General features: G+C 40.8%; 1 protein-coding gene across 7 annotated transcripts in view; it reads left to right on the forward strand.

The window, feature by feature from the left end:
• LEPR (leptin receptor) overlaps window positions 1-16457 on the forward strand; it is a 47726-nt gene that overhangs the window by 6979 nt on the left and 24290 nt on the right. For 4 of the 7 annotated variants that reach the window (XM_075508926.1, XM_075508932.1, XM_075508933.1 and 1 more), the window contains exons 3-7: window positions 1362-1661; window positions 2709-2826; window positions 11822-12027; window positions 13606-13751; window positions 14452-14596. In XM_075508926.1, coding sequence (XP_075365041.1) covers window positions 1362-1661; window positions 2709-2826; window positions 11822-12027; window positions 13606-13751; window positions 14452-14596 — 915 coding nt within the window. Of the gene's footprint in view, window positions 1-182; window positions 376-1361; window positions 1662-2708; window positions 2827-11821; window positions 12028-13605; window positions 13752-14451; window positions 14597-16457 lie in introns of all 7 variants that reach the window. The other 3 variants (XM_075508927.1, XM_075508929.1, XM_075508928.1) reach the window with 2 other exon arrangements.

Raw genomic sequence — 16457 nt, forward strand, 5'->3', positions numbered from 1 at the left:
TCTGGTGTGATATGCGAGGGGGGAGTCTGTTTTTTAGACAAATAGATGACTGGCAGGAATCTCTTCCCACCCTGCAATTGACTCTGTGAATTGGGTAGTATGTTAGTTATCTGTCCTGCTTCATAGGCAGTCATGTCACTTACTCATTTGTCCTTTTTTAATCGTGTATTATGGGCTAATAGTCTGTTCGGTCAACTGAATCCTCTACATGGAGCCAGGAGGTCTAATGAAGCTAATATTTACAGAGGCACAAATTCTGTTAAATGAGAGAGGAGGAAAGAGCAGAACCCTTCAGGAGCCTGGCAGTACAGAATCTGTGTAAAGAGAAAATGAAACACACTAACACACTGCATAGTAACAGTGTCTGCTTTTAAGGTAGCATGCATTACTTTTTTTAAAAGCTTTCATTTTGTGTTTTTATATTATTTAGCTTATGCTTATGTGCTATTAATCAAACAGTGCTAGAGAAATTCTGTTTTCCTTATTTTGACTACTGCAAGGCATAGAGCATGAATTAATTTCTATCTAATGAACTGCTTAAAATATTTATGCCCTTACTGAGCGAAAAGCTAAATGCAAAGTGCACAAATGACCCACATGCCTTTCTGTAACTAGAGCTTTAATCTTTGAAATTCATGCAGTGTTTTACAGTAAGCTATTTCCAAAACCGACATGCTTATCATTCTCAAAATCATTGTTAGCGTAGTTCAAGCTATGGCTTACCAACAAGAGCTACGAATGTGGTCAGAGCAATTTTATTTTGAAGAACCTAAGTCTGATGGAAAAGATTATTCTTTTCCTACATCTCATTTCCCAGAGAATGCCCTGGGGTTGCGTAGTTACATACAGCCAGGTATTCTTGTAATACTGTTCTTTGGTATTTAACAGTTACAATGTGACTGTGTTGTATTTACAAAGGGATTATTTTTTCTACAGTAAAGGAGCCATGTTATAAGAGCTGTGAGTGTCCCAGCACTGCAGGGGGAGATGAGACTCACAGCTGTATAGTGTGTGAACTTAGGTTTAGGATTCACTATATTTTGAATTTATATAAGCCAATTTAACGCAAAGAGATGCTTCCCCTACAGTCTTGGTCTTGGCCTATTTCAAGAGGTTGAGGAACCAAAACGTGAGGTGTAGTGACTTTGGGGGAGAAGGCTGGCATCTGTCAGATGTGACAGCAGTTCAGAGGGGGTGGTATTAGTAATTTTGTCTCCAACTTGGAGGAGAACAGCCCCTGGAAATAGTCTGATTTTTATGTAATGAATATGTTTCTGTACAACATCGTCCACTCCCTTTTCATTGTCGAGTAAAATGAACTTTTTCTTTTATGTCCAATATCTTTGCCTGTATGTTTGCAGACCTTCTTCAAATGGCAGTTGCCCACTGTACGGTCCATCAGATTCCTCCCAGGAACTTTACATTACCTTGTGTGCTGCTGAACGAGACATTTTGGAGTCCTTTCTCTGCTGGAGTTGTAGACAGCTGGTCTGGTTTGAGGAGAGCATCCGAAACCAAGCCTTCCTTGCTAATGAATGAAGAAAGTTTTCTGTGTTGCCTTTGGAGTGATAACAGCATTGATTGTTCTTTGTACAGAGCAAGCATGCAAGCAAGGAAGTTTATTCCTTCAGAAATAATTCTCTCTGCTTCTCAGGAAATAGGTAGGTTTTCCATTCAAGGGCATAAGAAGTTATTTCTTCTTCTTCAAAAAAAAAGGTTGTTTGTTTTTTTTTGTTTGGGAGACAGGGGGCTGGGTTGTATTAATGGGTATTAATTTTTATCCAGTGTAGACAACATAGTGTGGTAAAATCCTTCCTCACAGAATTCTGTAGTGGAAGATGAAGGAAATTGTGTAGCACAGATTCAAAGGGGAAAAAAAATAGTTGGCTGTCTTTCTGGGGGAATGCTGAATGAAATATGTAGCACTGCATATGAGGATGTAAGCCCAGATCTTCAAAGGTGTTTAGACGCTATGAGAAATATTTTAAATATTTTTGTGGATGTGGGCTTTAAACTTCTTCAGGAGGCAGGGGAGATGGAGAGAAAGTGCCATCTTTTCTGCCTGGATTGTGATGCCTTGGTAAATATCCGTACATGGATTAGACTGAATGATCTTTTCCTAGACTGTTTTTCTTCTGTAAACCACAGTCTCTGAGCAGCATACTGGCCAGTTGGCCTGCTGCTATCAGCGGCAGGAATCTCATTGACTTCAGTAGAGTAAAATTTCATTTTACAGGAACTGTCCCATGGAACAAATAAATCTCTGTTAAAGACAGCCACACTAAATTTGTTGCTGTTGTGTATGCAGTACAGCTGCATATGTGTGCACAAAGTGTATGCAGTACAGCCACATAGAGGCTGTGCCAGTTAGCAGTAGCAAAACCTTCAACCAGCAGCAGCAGCTTAATTTCTTTCTTCCCCTTGTGGCCTTGTCCGTAAAGCCAGGTAAAATATATGCCTTCTCTAATAATTAGAATGCAGCAGTATCACATAGGTTGTTAGCCTTTTAAGTGTTCAAGGGCATATACTGGTGGTGCCCAATTCAGCAAGGATTACTCATAAACATTTGCACACTTGGGGTCCAGCCTCACCTTCATGAATATCTGTTACTTGTCCTCTCTTTGTGAGTGAATTTTCTCCTGGCTCTTCAGTTGTTTTTTTTGGTTTTAATATAATTCAGAAATGCTTAATCCCTTTCTTTTGTTTAGATTCAAATTGGAACATTGAATGTTGGATTAAAGGCAAGCTGGACCTGTTAGTTTGTAGCCTGCAGTTTTTGAAGTTGTACTTGAGAGCCGACTTGAAGGTTAATCTTTTATATGCTGTGTAAGTACAGACTCTTAAATTTGTCACTGTTAGCATTAGAGATCTGAAAGCATTTTCTAAGACATCAACATTGGCCTCTCAAGCTTGCACCACAGTGGTAGCATTAGCTTTGCAAGCAGATGATACGTTATGTACCTTTGTCTTATCTAAAACTAGTCTTGGACAACATGGAAAGTTTCTGTCTTTGAATGAGAAATGGTTGGAATGGAGAGTCTCCTTCCTCTGTTCTTTCCATGTTTCTTAAAATGCTTTAATGAAATCAGTGTTGACTTGCTAAAATATCTTTGCTTTTACAGTTGCTTAATTGTAAAGCTGCGATCTTGGTTCTGCCGTTTTTACGCTTTTGACCATAATGTTCTCTCTCTCTTAAAGTAATTATGTTACTTAACGTTTAATGCAATGCCAAATGCTACTCTAATCATACTGTTGCCTCTGAGAGGCACCCACCTGTGCAGTTGCCACTGTGGTAAATATTCTCTGGAATGGTAATAGATGGTAATCTTACTGACTCTGGGCTGAGTAGGTCTTGTATACGTGACCTGCCTGATTTCATCATAAAAAATTTATTTGATTCCACTTCCAAAACCACGCTGTTTTTTCTGTATTACTGACAGATTGGAAGGAATGGCGTGAACACACAGACTTAATTTCCTTAGGAAACAGGCTAAACATAAATAGCTGAATTAGCTGAATTTACAGGTGACAACTTCTACTTAAAAAGCCAGAACTGGATGACAGATATCACTTGCCACGAATTATCCCTGTAGTCAGGGTAGAAAGCAAGTGTATGAACTGGTAGTAAATATGGTTGTTTAGTTGACATAATACTTCAAAGCTGAAAGCAGATTTGAGTGGGTTCCCATTTCCAGTGTTCCTCATGACTTTGATTTCTGAAATACCATTACATGTGTGTTTGTGGGAGAAGTAGATCTGAATTTGCGTCTGTTCCATCCAGTTTCAACTGCAATAGAAAAATGTTTGCCAGTATCCTAGTGTAGTAATCTCTATACTGAATTTTTTGGTATGCCTAACATCCGTGGAACAACAGATTCAATTCCTAGCTGGGATGAAGAGGTTCTTTGTATTATGAGGGGAATTCAGTAAGTGTCATGCAATTTATGAGAGCAGGCCCTATAGACTCACTGGAGTCCTTGTGGCATTTCTGTATTTGATTACTTTGTGCTGCAAAGGTGAGATGGAGTGCAGTCCCTGACATTGGAGAACTTGTTTCACTCTCCAGATTTCATATTAATATTTTTCTTTTAGCGTCCCTATGTTCTGGGGGAACAGCTAGCAAAGCGTTTCAGATTTTGGTAAGGTGACAGCTTTCCCTGTTGGCTCGCTGATACCTTAACATTTTATTCACATGAGCCAAAATACCTTGAAAACATTCCCAGTTTTAAAAATATGCATTCCTGGCATGTGTTACTCCCTGGGAGTCTGGAGATCAAGCCATAATTCTCACATATAGGACAGGCAATGTGCAAAAATAATGACCTAGAAGAATCTACAACCAAAAAGCTTGGGTCCTCAACAGCTTTTAATTTTGTCAGCCTTAAAGAAGTATCCTCTTATTTTACACATCCACAGTTTGCCTTCTTGTAAAAGATATCAAGTTACTTTGAATAGAAAATGTTTTGTTCTGTCCAAAACGGTGCGATGACAGTATTCTGTAAGAGGCTCAAGCAAGGGTAGTGATAGGGCTTTTACCTTCCCTAGCAGCACGTCTTTGGGAGGGGAAAGATTATTCTGCAACTTAATTAGACAAATTAGGTTAATTGTCTACCAAAAGTGAATGATCTTTCCAGTTGTATGTATTCTAGGAATGCTGTAAACCCTGATGGTTAATTACATTAACTGAAATCACTTAGCCTTAGGGATCCTTTCGTAGTGACACAGATGAATGCTCCCAGCTTAATTTTGAGCACTGATTATAATTTGCCCTATCAGCAGATGGTCATGTGTAGGGTGTACTCATATTTCTGACCTATTTGAAGTACCTGTGAGGTACTCCTTTAGTTCTGGGCCTAGTCTCGCATGTTTTTAAGGATAAATCATGCAATTTACCTCAAGACTGGTGGCTTAGTTGAGTGCATCAGTTATACATTGAGCCTTCTTCAGCTGGAGAACATTAACCTTTCATTAGAGACTTATCCTCTCATGAGCTAGGCAGCCATCAGACATTCTGCAGTTTAATGGGCAGCTTGTTCAAATAAGTATTGTCCTAGAGCTACTACATCTCAAATACCTTGAGATACAATTATTGAAAATCCTTAGAACCCCAGACAGCTTTGCTCCGTCAATTCCTGATAAAGGTAGTGCTTGCACAAACACAGTATATAGAAATATTGAAAGCAGCATTGCAATGGTGACCTTATTTCTGTTATGCCTCAATATAGCTACCTAAATGTGATGTTGTACCTTTCCTGAAATTAGAGGAATTGTAGAAGTTCATGTACTTCCTAAAACAATTTTGACCTTTTGTTTTCGGTTAGGTGTTCCAGTTGCAAGAAATTGATTGAAATTCAGTAAAGATGTTCTGCAGTGTCTAATTTAAAGTTCACCATGGGGCCACGGATTAATTTAGCATAAGTAACAACACCTTCTGAAGTATGGTTGAATTGTGCACCAAAATACAAAACATTTAGGAGGTGTTAACTTAAGGTGTTGACTAAAAGAACTACCTGTGCACAACTGAAAAGTGCAGTGTTTGGAGTGGAAAGAAAAGCAAGCCTTGGACACGTGCCCTTGTTGCAATGTTAATTACCTCTGTGGTTCAGGGCATGCAGTATTTATTTTTTTCCCCTCTTCTGCAGTGTCTTATGCTTTAGTCCCATGTTTCCACCTTAAAGTCACATTGCCTTTGCACGTTCTCCCTCCCTTCTCTGCCAGCCATTAAAACTTAAGTCCAGTTCACTAGTTTTCTGTTGAATCTCAGAGGTGGGCTCCGGTAACCCATTCACAGAAATTCATATGCTTAGTACCTATCTGGTTTTTGCTTACCTCTCTGTGCCAAGACAAATCTCTCCAATTCCAGCAGCCAGCCCTATAAAACTGAATGGGGACATAGTACATCCTCATACATTTTATAAGCCCTCTGTCTTTCCTTCCCCCCACCACAAGTTGGATCTGGCTTAGATTGGATCACTGTTGCATGATGTAAAGTGCTTGTTGAACAAAGATTGATAGCTTCTCTCAGTGTGCTGCAAGTCTGATGGAAAACTCTGGTTTTTAATAGTCCGTTGCTTTGTTTTAAGTTTATCCAAAACTTTTCTTCTCATTTGTCGTGGTTTAGCCCCAGCCGGCAACTAAGCACCATGCAGCCGCTCGCTCACTCCCCCTCAGTGGGATGGGGGAGAGAATCGGAAGAACAAAAGTAAGAAAACTTGAGGGTTGAGATAAACCAGTTTAATAGGTAAAGCAAAAGCCGCGCATGCAAGCAAAGCAAAGCAAGGAATTAATTCACTACTTCCCATGGTCAGGCAGGTGTTCAGCCATCTCCAGGAAAGCAGGGCTCCATCACGCGTAACGGTTACTTGGGAAGACAAATGCCATCACTCCAAATGTCCCCCCTTCCTTCTTCTTCCCCAGCTTTATATACTGAGCATGACGTCATGTGGTATGGAATAGCCCTTTGGTCAGTTTGGATCAACTATCCTGGCCGTGTCCCCTCCCAGCTTCTTCTGCACCTGGCACAGCACGGGAAGCTGAAAAGTCCTTGACTAGTACAGCAACAACTAAACCATCTCTGTATTATCAACACTGTCTTCAGCACAAATCCAAAACATAGCCCCATACCAGCCACTACGAAGAAAATTAACTCTGTCTCAGCTGAAACCAGGACAGTATCCACCCCTTATTCCATACCATTTACGTCATGCTCAGGTCTTACACTATCCAATACATTCTCATTACCCACCATCACCCTTCCCATCCTTTGATATAATACACACATATCATTCCCTTAGTCTACGGACCACCCCTACAAAATATTTGTTAAATGTCCACAAATGTCCACAAAATGTCCACTGAGTTCATTTAGTCCATGACTTTGGGCTCCATCTCTTATGGTTGTTACTCAGGACAGGAGAGGTGGTGTGTTGCTTGGAGTTATTGGGGACCAAAGCCAGCTCAGGTCAGGTCACTGCTGCACTTGCACTGCTTCTTGTAAGGCTTGTCCTCCATTGGTTCAGGTGGTTCTGGCTGTAGTAATTCCTATAACATGCAACTCAAATCATGGGTTACAACAATTTAAAGGTATATCTATTACAATGTCCACCCCTGGTCCTTTTGGACCAGGATATAGGGTTTAACATTGCAACGAACTCCTCCCCTTGCTCCTAGCCTCGCTAGCAACAAGGGGTTCCTGCTATAGTAATTCCCACAACATGCAACTCAAATCCTGGGATACAACAATTTAAAGGTATTTCCATTACAATCTCCACCCCTGGTCCCTTTGGACGAGACCATCAGGTTTAACATTGCAATGAAGTCCTCCCCTTGCCCCTGCTCCAGCTTGGACTTATCCACAGAATGTAGTACCTTCAGAAGTAAACTTGCTCCAACATGGCCTCATGCACAGCCACTGATGCTTCAAGGTGTACCTGCTGCAGCATGGACTTCGTCCACAGCCACAGATGCTTCGAGGTGTACCTGCTGCAGCATGGACTTCATCCACAGCCACAGATGCTTCGAGGCGCACCTTATCCAGCGTGGACTTATCCTTGGACCACAGTCCCTTCAGAGCTATACCTGCTGTGGCACAGACATAACCATGGCCACAGACGTTTCAAGATATACCTGCTCTGGCATGGGCTAATCCATGGGCACAGACGCTTTGGGGTGTCCCGCTCCCACGTGGATTCATCCACAGGTCACAGTCCCTTCGACTTGAGTTCACACTGGAGTTCCAGCCTGTCCAGTACAGCAGCACAGAAACAGCAGCAATGCCCAGGCCATCTGCCAGCCCAGGCGCATGGCCATTGGTGTTATCAAAATGTTCCCAGGCACAGCAGAGTAAGGTGATCAGCAGTACAGCAGCACGGCAAGCAGTGAAAGCAAAAAGCAGCCACTAATGAGCAGCCCTAGACTCTAAGGTACAGTAAGGCAAGCAAGCCTATGGCAAGCACAGAAGCCTGCTGATTAATAGCTAAAGAGCAATAACAGCTATAAATTCTATCTGGCACATTCCAATCAAATCTGTCATTATCTCAAACCCTTCGTGCCCCACGTTGGGCGCCAAAAAGGACTGTCGTCGTTTAGCCCCAGCCGGCAACTAAGCACCACGCAGCCGCTCGCTCACTCCCCCTCGGTGGGATGGGGGAGAGAATTGGAAGAACAAAAGTAAAAAAACTTGAGGGTTGAGATAAAACCAGTTTAATAGGTTGAAGGCAATGAAGGCAATGACCTCTCCTGAACTTGTGAGGGCTTTATAAGCATAAGCTCCTCTGCGGTCAGTATCTACAGTTTAGGAACAGTGGTTATTCTGTGACTGGATCCATCTGCAGCCAAACTGAAGGTGACAGACTGCTCGTGCAATCCCAGGCTGCTGTGGTTCTCCAAAATACTTTGGCTTTCTGTTGTTTTGCTTGTAATCAGGTCTCATACATTTAGCCCAGGCTTGGCAATTTGGAATCAGTTGATGTGGGGGCCCCTCATGATCATGTTCTCCATTGGTCTATTCTCTTATCCCAAACTCAATTCTGTGAAATAGTCCCTGTGTCTTGCCAGTTTGCGGAAATGCAAAGATTGTTACCCTGTTTCTTAGTATCTGCGTACCTTCCTCTGGGAGCAGACCTGGCATCCGATAACAGCTTGGTCTTCTCCCTTGCTTTGCGCTGGTTGCCTGCAGAGGTAGTGAGCTGTCAGAGAAGTCTACAGCATAGAAGCAAGATACTGGTAGTTCTCTGTCACAAGGGGTGGAAGACCTGCCTGCCATGGAGCCACAGGGTTTTCCTCCAGTTACCCTTGCATTCCTACGCACAGCATTTTATACAGTAAACAGATGAAAAGGTTTGTGCGGTGGGAGCAGGGAGAAATAACAACCCATGCCTGTTTACTCCCAAGTAAGTGGCCTTTGAAACACAATACTGGCACAACACAACATGGGCAGGAGCTCTGTAGAATTTTTTTTTTTCCCCTGTACACGGGTGGTCTTCTGGGTGCAAATAAACTCCGTTTGCTGGTTAAAAATGGAAATAATTATTAGGAATGATTAGGAGAAAGATGAGGGGGATGGTGTGGTGGTAACTGCTTTCCAGATAGATCAGATTAAAGACAGTTTGATGAAAAGACTACATTCTTATGTATTGATTGTGGGTTTTTTGAGACTAATAAAATCTGTGAGCAACAACAGAAGGCAGGGAAACTTAAAAGAAAATTCTGCGAAATCTTTGAAAGGAAATTCAGGAGAAAGAAGTGGAGCCACAACTATAAAAACAAAAATATTCCAAGTAATTTAAAAGCTGTATGTCTGCCAGATACCATCAGCATAAGGTTCCATAATTCTCGTGTCCTAAACTCTATGAGTCCTGGTAAAAATTATTTTAGGAATGTCAGTATTGACTGACTGTAGCACTAATAAATGTAAATACATATTCATATGAACCTGCATAGCTTATGGGGCCATTACTGCAGAGTACAGGTGCTACGAGGGCATAGTGTTGATGAAAATCCTTGTGTTACCAGCTTCAAAGAGGATCCTAAAAACAAGGTGGATGCATAATGTGTGTTGATCAGTGAACGATGAGGGGAGTGCGGCCCCGATTCAAGGAGAGACATGTGTGTACGTTGTGGGTTCCCTTGCAGTCCCAGTCAGCATGACTTGCACGCGCTCTTCCCCATAATTCATCAGCCCTTTGTTCGCTTCCAACCTCTCCTCAGTTTTTGACCTTTTCTTTTTTAAGTAGGGCAGATTATGGTAATGGGAGCAGTGAATCATGCCCATTTCCCCTGTGCTCTACAGTCGATTAAATGTACCAGATACCAAATTGACGAAAAACAAAAAAAGCAGAAAATCTTGTCCTTTCTTCTCCTCTGACCTCCCTGAATTCAAGTGTTACAATGAGTCATACCAACTATAAAACGAAAACTTTTACAGAAAGGTTCTTATGCTGTTAACTTCAATTTCTTTCTCTGAATTAGTAAAACAAAACCCTTACTCTACAGAAATAATTCCAAAATTACTTCAGAACAATTCAAAACAGAAGCTTTTTTTTTGTAAGGATGAAATGTCAAAGGCAGGAAAGAACCCAGGATGGTTTAACTGTCAGGATTTGTCTTGGCTTGGCTGCTGTGAGAAGTTTGGCCACAAAATATTCACGCTATTAAATTCACTACCTTAAGGAGGCCTGTGTCACTGAATACCTGCAGCACACCATAAACGTGTATCTGTGTTTGAAAGAGCCTAAAGAATATCTGTGGAATAGAAATGAGAATGAAGAATACTTTGGGAACCGCTGGTTGCTCTCAGAATAGGAGCAGCTTTGTGCCCACTTGGGTGGTGTTTATTTAGTAAATCGAGACTAGTTTGACTAAAGTCAATGGAGATTGAAAACATATACAAAAGAGTAATCATACACATGAGGGTTGCTCTAAAAATGCCTGTAAAACATACATGAAAAGCATCAGTGTACTAATGTGTACACAGGAAATAGTATGGGTCTTTGTGCTGCTTCTTGCAGTTGACCCAATGAAAATTGTATATGTGTTAGAGATAGAAACTAAATGTGATGGCCTGTATTTCAATATGAATGCGTATGGTCTTTTTGTATCCTATAAAACATTTGCTAGCCTCAAGAGACAGAACGCATGACTGCTTCTATCAGTATATGCTACTTTGTAATTTATTTCATTTAAAAAGTATTGAAATTGTATTATTAGAAAATCTGATTAAACTGTTTATGAAACATATATTATGTCCATGCAGCTATTAGTAGTTTAAAACTTCAAAAGTTTATCTTAGACCATACAATTTTTGCAGTGGATTATGTGATCAAAACCTGTGTACGTTAAACCTCAAGGAAGGAGTGTTAATAGAAAGAAAAAAAAAAAAAAAAAAGGGAACCTCCCTCCCCCCGCAACTAAATCTGAACGTTCAGTCAAAAATAGTTCCATGAGCTTTACTCTGAGAAGCAATACAAGCAAAATGCAATAAGTTACTTATTAAATACTTTCCGTGAGCCTGTCCAAGACAATAGTAGTAATGTGTGTGAGTAAATAATTTTCTTTCCTAGGAAACATCAGACTATCTAATAAACAAACTTGCTGTGCATGAAAATAATGAAAGCCGTATCTTGGAATTAACTGCACAATGTTAAGACTTTTGGAGGACACAGGTGTCTTTTTTTTTTTTCCCCCCAAATACTGTAAGTTGTTGAAAATGAGTACTAAGATGTGTTCTGAATGGTGGGGTTCTTCAGCCTTTTGTTATTCCAAAACTTGTTTTTCACTTGTTTTGAATAATTGTTTTTGATTATTATATTACTTGTAATGCTTAATTGTAGCAGAAGCTGGAAGGAATGTTAAATTGTTTAGATTTTATTTCAGTGCCTCATGAACAGGAATTAGAACATAATCTCTGTGAGGGTGGCAGAGAGCCGCCAATTAGTCCACTGTAAGGTAAACTAATTTTGTGTCCCTAAGAAGTGTCTAGTAATAGTTTCCATCAGGAATCAGAAACTAGTCTGACTAAACTACAGGTATCACCATCTAGTATTGTAACACATTTGTTTTAAAGTCAAACAGTAGGAATACTTTTCATGAAATCATCTTAACTACTTTACTTGGAAACCATTTAAAAAGGGAGAGGCAGCAAAGTAAAAGCAATTGGTTACAATTACTGCCTTTTAAATTTTTTCATTAGGGGTTTTTTTTGGTTGGGGTTTTTTTTTTGGTAAATAAACCTTATCCAGATGGACAAACCTCCTCTATTGAGACAGAGTATAGAAAGAAATACTGGTTTGTTTTGTTTTACGGTTTGTTTTTTCCCTTGTAGATCAGAGCTTTCACTGGGAGACGTATCTACGAGCTCTCTGAAGGGGACTGTCATGGTTGCTCGGTGTGACTGTAGTGAGTACGACAAGTGTGAGTGCTGCGTGCCTTCTCCAAGCCTCAACTACACTTACATCATGTGGCTGAAGATGATGATTGGTGCAACACCTCTATGGTCACCTTTGATGTCAGTCAAGCCCATAGACATAGGTAAGCCTGACCTATATTTTAAACCTTTTTTGATGGAGAACAGCAGCGGGATGTCTCTTCTGGAGAAGGAGGGCACAGACAGAACAGGAAAAGGCTTCCTGGTGCTGTCTCGCTTGCTCAGGGTGGTGCTGTACACGTTTCTTAGCCGCCTAATGCCTGTCTGGGCTCTAGTACAAAAACATACTGAGCAAAGGCCAGGCTGTCAACATACTTGATCTTTCATTTCTAATCAGGACCGCTCTGTGCCTGGGTCTGGCGTGGTGGTGGAGCTTATTTATCTGTGTTACTGAGGACTTAAATTAAAAAGTGGTGGTGGGGGGAAAGCTGCTCCTAAAGTTAGTTAGGAAATAAAACTACCTCTTCTTTCAAGCAGCTCCCTGATGCTTTCTTCCTTACACATACAGTTCCAGCGTTTTCCAAATTGGAAAACATTCCTCTTTATTTAATCAAGTTAAAACCATACTGACATTATGGATTTGATATGTGTTGCTATCCAATACGCACAGTTATTGCAGATCTTGGCAAATTTCAAAAAGGCAGGGACTCTGTCAGCTGTGGGGAAAAAAACAGAAGTTTTATAAACTTCTTCCTAACTGATGTGCTTTGCAGACAGAATAAGTTAGAAGTCTCTGGGTGGGCTAGTTTTGAAGAGGAGAGGTTTTGAATTATGCTTTTAAATTATGCTACAGGAAAAAAATTAAAAATTCAGAGTTGTGTCTGCCAGTGTTTAAAATGACATAATTAGTTTGTTCTGCTTAGCGAAGTATATTTAAAAAATGCATAATGTTATTACATGTTCTGCCAAGATTTAGCTCAATTAAAAACTATTTTGGAAGTAAAGCTATGAATACTTGTGTAATGTAGAGTTGTACTTGCTTATAGATGATATCAGTAGAACAGGTGGCATCAGCGGAACAGACACCATTTGTATTGTAAGAGTCACAAAAGTGTGGTGTAGAAGTTACTGCCTTTTGTTTTAAAAGCTCTGCCTTTTTCTGAGGAAGAGTGAGTATAATCCTAACCATCATTCTAAATTGCCCATCCATTTCCCTCTCCAGAGAGTTCTCTTCATCCTTGTGGGAAATATCCGAAACCCTCCATTTTTACTTTGCCCTAATGTAGCTCTCCTGGAGACCTTCTTTCATAGCCATAATCACTGTAGAAGGGATGGGAGTATTTAGAAATTCTTTGTGTACAGTATGAGGACATTATCTCCTGTCTCTTAAGGAGCTGAGCTAATTGCTTTGCTCAGCACTCCCATCCCTCTCAGTCCTTTTTTCAGCAAAGCAAGTAAGTTAGTGCTTGGTTACTGGGGAGAATCATGGCCCAAGCAAGAAATTCATGTAGTTTTAAGGCAAATATTAGGTCAAACAGCATGTCCTGATAACTGACTATATAACAGTGCCAGGGTGCACTTTTCCAGTGATATTACACAACATTAGTCTGTCATACACTAGCTGTAGAGCAGCTCTTGAAAGCTGAGCTTAAAGAAAAGGCATGAAAGAGACTTCTGAATCCATAAAAGCCCATTACTGCCACCAGTCACAGTGGTAAACTTGTCAATTAATTTGTCCGCAGTAAAGCCTGAACCTCCTTTGAACCTGCATCTGGAAATGACAGAGAAAGGTCAAGTGAGAATCTGCTGGTCTGACCCGGTGCTGATGCCATACCCTCTTCAATATGAAGTGAAGATCTCTGCAAATTCAGGTCAAAATGGCTGGCAGGTGAGTCGGCTCTGCTCGCTCTGTTTTACGATGGAGCAGTGCAGGTCGGTGGGTCTCTTCCACAGCTCAGGATTTCTTACCACCCTCCTTGTCCTTGGGCAGCGGCTCTGGTACGCTAAGCAACATGGCTGGTCTGGTGGAGCTGGGCATGGCACACCGGTTTCTCCTGAGCTGGTGTGTCCAGCAGACCCTGGTAAACGTCAGCAGAGTGTGGTAGAGCTGGCAAGCTGGACTTCATGTCTGTTACACTAGGGGAGCCACTACACAGTGATGAAAGACCTGTGTCCTGCTGGGTCTTACAAACAAACTCCCATCTTTCTTTTTGGATGAAATGCTAGATTCTGTGAAGTCTAAAGGCAAAGCTCTCTCCTTTCAGCAAACCCCAAATTCCATGATACATGCATATATGTTTAATATTTATAGCTTTTATTAGTGAATTGCTTTTTCTGTTGTTACCATACAACTGGCTCTGGAATAAAAAGCAGCTGTTAATTAACAGTCCATAATGAAATAACATGTTTTCCACAGAGGTATGCAACCTCCACCACATTCAAAATTACAGTAAATTTAAAGAAGAAAGCTTTTTTAACCCAACTTGCTACCTAAAAAATACTCTCTAGACTATTTGTTTTGGTTCCCTCTGTCTCTTTCTTTTTCCTGTTTCATTATACGACAATAATGGCTTCTGATAATCCAACAGATGGTTCAAATTGCTCTAGAAGGCTCACTGGCCATAGACAATACACTACTTGGTTCTTCATACTTAGTTCAAGTGCGGTGCAGGAATCGTCATGGTCCGGGGTTCTGGAGTGACTGGAGCACACCATATAATCTCAATTTGGGAGGTAGGTCACGTGCAGTCACTTATGTGCAGTAAGTAGTCACTGGGAATAGAACAGATTTCCCAGGTTGTTTTGTTTTGTGGAGTGAGTATTTGCGAGCATGTGTTACCCAGGGAGGTACAGTATGCATGAGCTGGGCTGAAAAATCCTGTGGAAGTTCTTTCCCCTTCTGCTTCTCTTTCTGCATGGCTTTGCCTGAGATTCTGCTCTTTCCTTTGTACAAGACTTGCATTGAAAGAGTTCTGGACTAATGCATGTAGACCGCACAGTCAGCTCCATGACACCTCCTTGTCTGGCCCTGTTGCTTGCAGACCCAGAAAAAGCTCTTTTTTGAAGAGTTTTTCCATTTCAAAAGAGAGTTGGCAGCGTTTAACCTCTACTCAATACAAGATTTTTCTCCTATGCTTTCTCTAACTTTTATTTTAGTATGAGGCTTTGTAGCTGAACTAAAAGCGCAGAACACGGTTTTGGGTTTGTAGATTTAACATAATCCATCTTGGTTTGTAATGCTGAGGCCCATTCATAAACCACATAATAGCCCCAGTCAGTCAGTTTGAATGCATGGGGCTTTAGTGTTAAGCATATAATCTTATATACTGTAATCAATTTTCTACCCAAATAAGGTGAGTTCCTGACATGGTGCACACAGTAAGAGCTCTCCTGGACTACGTAAAAGGCTCTTATGATTTGATGAGGTCCCTTATATCAACGTAGCTCCTGCTAAAATGATAGCTCATAATGGCTCTTTATTCATGGTCAGAGTATATAGGAAGGGAAAGAAATGTTATTTGGCAAATCCTCGGTCAGTTATCAGGATTGTTGATTTGCTTTGCAGGTTGAGCTGTTTTGGGTCAGCCTAAAGATGTCAGGATTTTTTGCACTGTATTTTTCCATGCTCTGCTTATGATTAACTGGAAATGTTTTGGTCTGTGTTGTCACAGGTATCCTCTGAACTATTACATGACAATACTAGTGCCTTACCTGGGCGCTTACACGTACACCTGCTTACTGAATGCTAAATACTGTAATGTCTGTGCTTAAATCAAGTACAAAGGAAATAACTAAACTTTGTAGAAGGAGCTCTCTTCCAAGAAAGCTGAAAATACACAGACTCTGTTGGCAATTGAGCGTGAAACACAGGATGCCTGATGTATGACTAGAGGCCTAACTGGCCCTTAGTCTTTTGGATTTATATCTCTATATATAAAAATTAAAAAAAAAAAAGTGTGTGTGCATATATGTAGAACTACATAGCTTTGGGAATTTTTTGGGGGTAAATACTCATGTTCTCTCTCTCACATACACATATACTAATATTTTCAGAAAGGGTTTGTGAGTGTATTGAGACATATGGATGTAAAAGAGGTGCAGTAGATACTGTTAGATTATTTTTTTATTAATCCTTTTAAGGGATGTGTAATTGTATTAAACATACATCTCATCAGCAAAATGATCCCGTTGTGACAAACCTGATGGCAGCATAGAGGGATTAATTTCTCCACTGCAGGAAGCTCAAATTGGCGTATGGCCTCCGATGGCCAAAGATAGGATGAGCCAAGGGAGGAACAGTGGAGCGTGCAGCACAGCTGGGAGCAGCGGAGCAGCTGGTAACAGGAACACTGCCTTGCATTCACGGAGGCACATTAACACCGGAAGAGTACATACTGAAATCAGGCAGTTATATTTTTGTACATTCATGTTCTGGTTTATATTTAAAATGAAAGTTTGACAATGACAATATTGTAGGTCTGCTCTGCTATCTGAGAAGGCCTGTATTTTGGAAAGATCCTGAAAATATCTGACGTGGTTCCTGAACTACGGAAAGCAAACCTGACCTTTTAAGGATTTTCATGCTGGCTTTGTG

Source organism: Mycteria americana, chromosome 7 (assembly GCF_035582795.1).
Source record: "Mycteria americana isolate JAX WOST 10 ecotype Jacksonville Zoo and Gardens chromosome 7, USCA_MyAme_1.0, whole genome shotgun sequence".
Lineage (NCBI taxonomy): Eukaryota > Metazoa > Chordata > Aves > Ciconiiformes > Ciconiidae > Mycteria > Mycteria americana.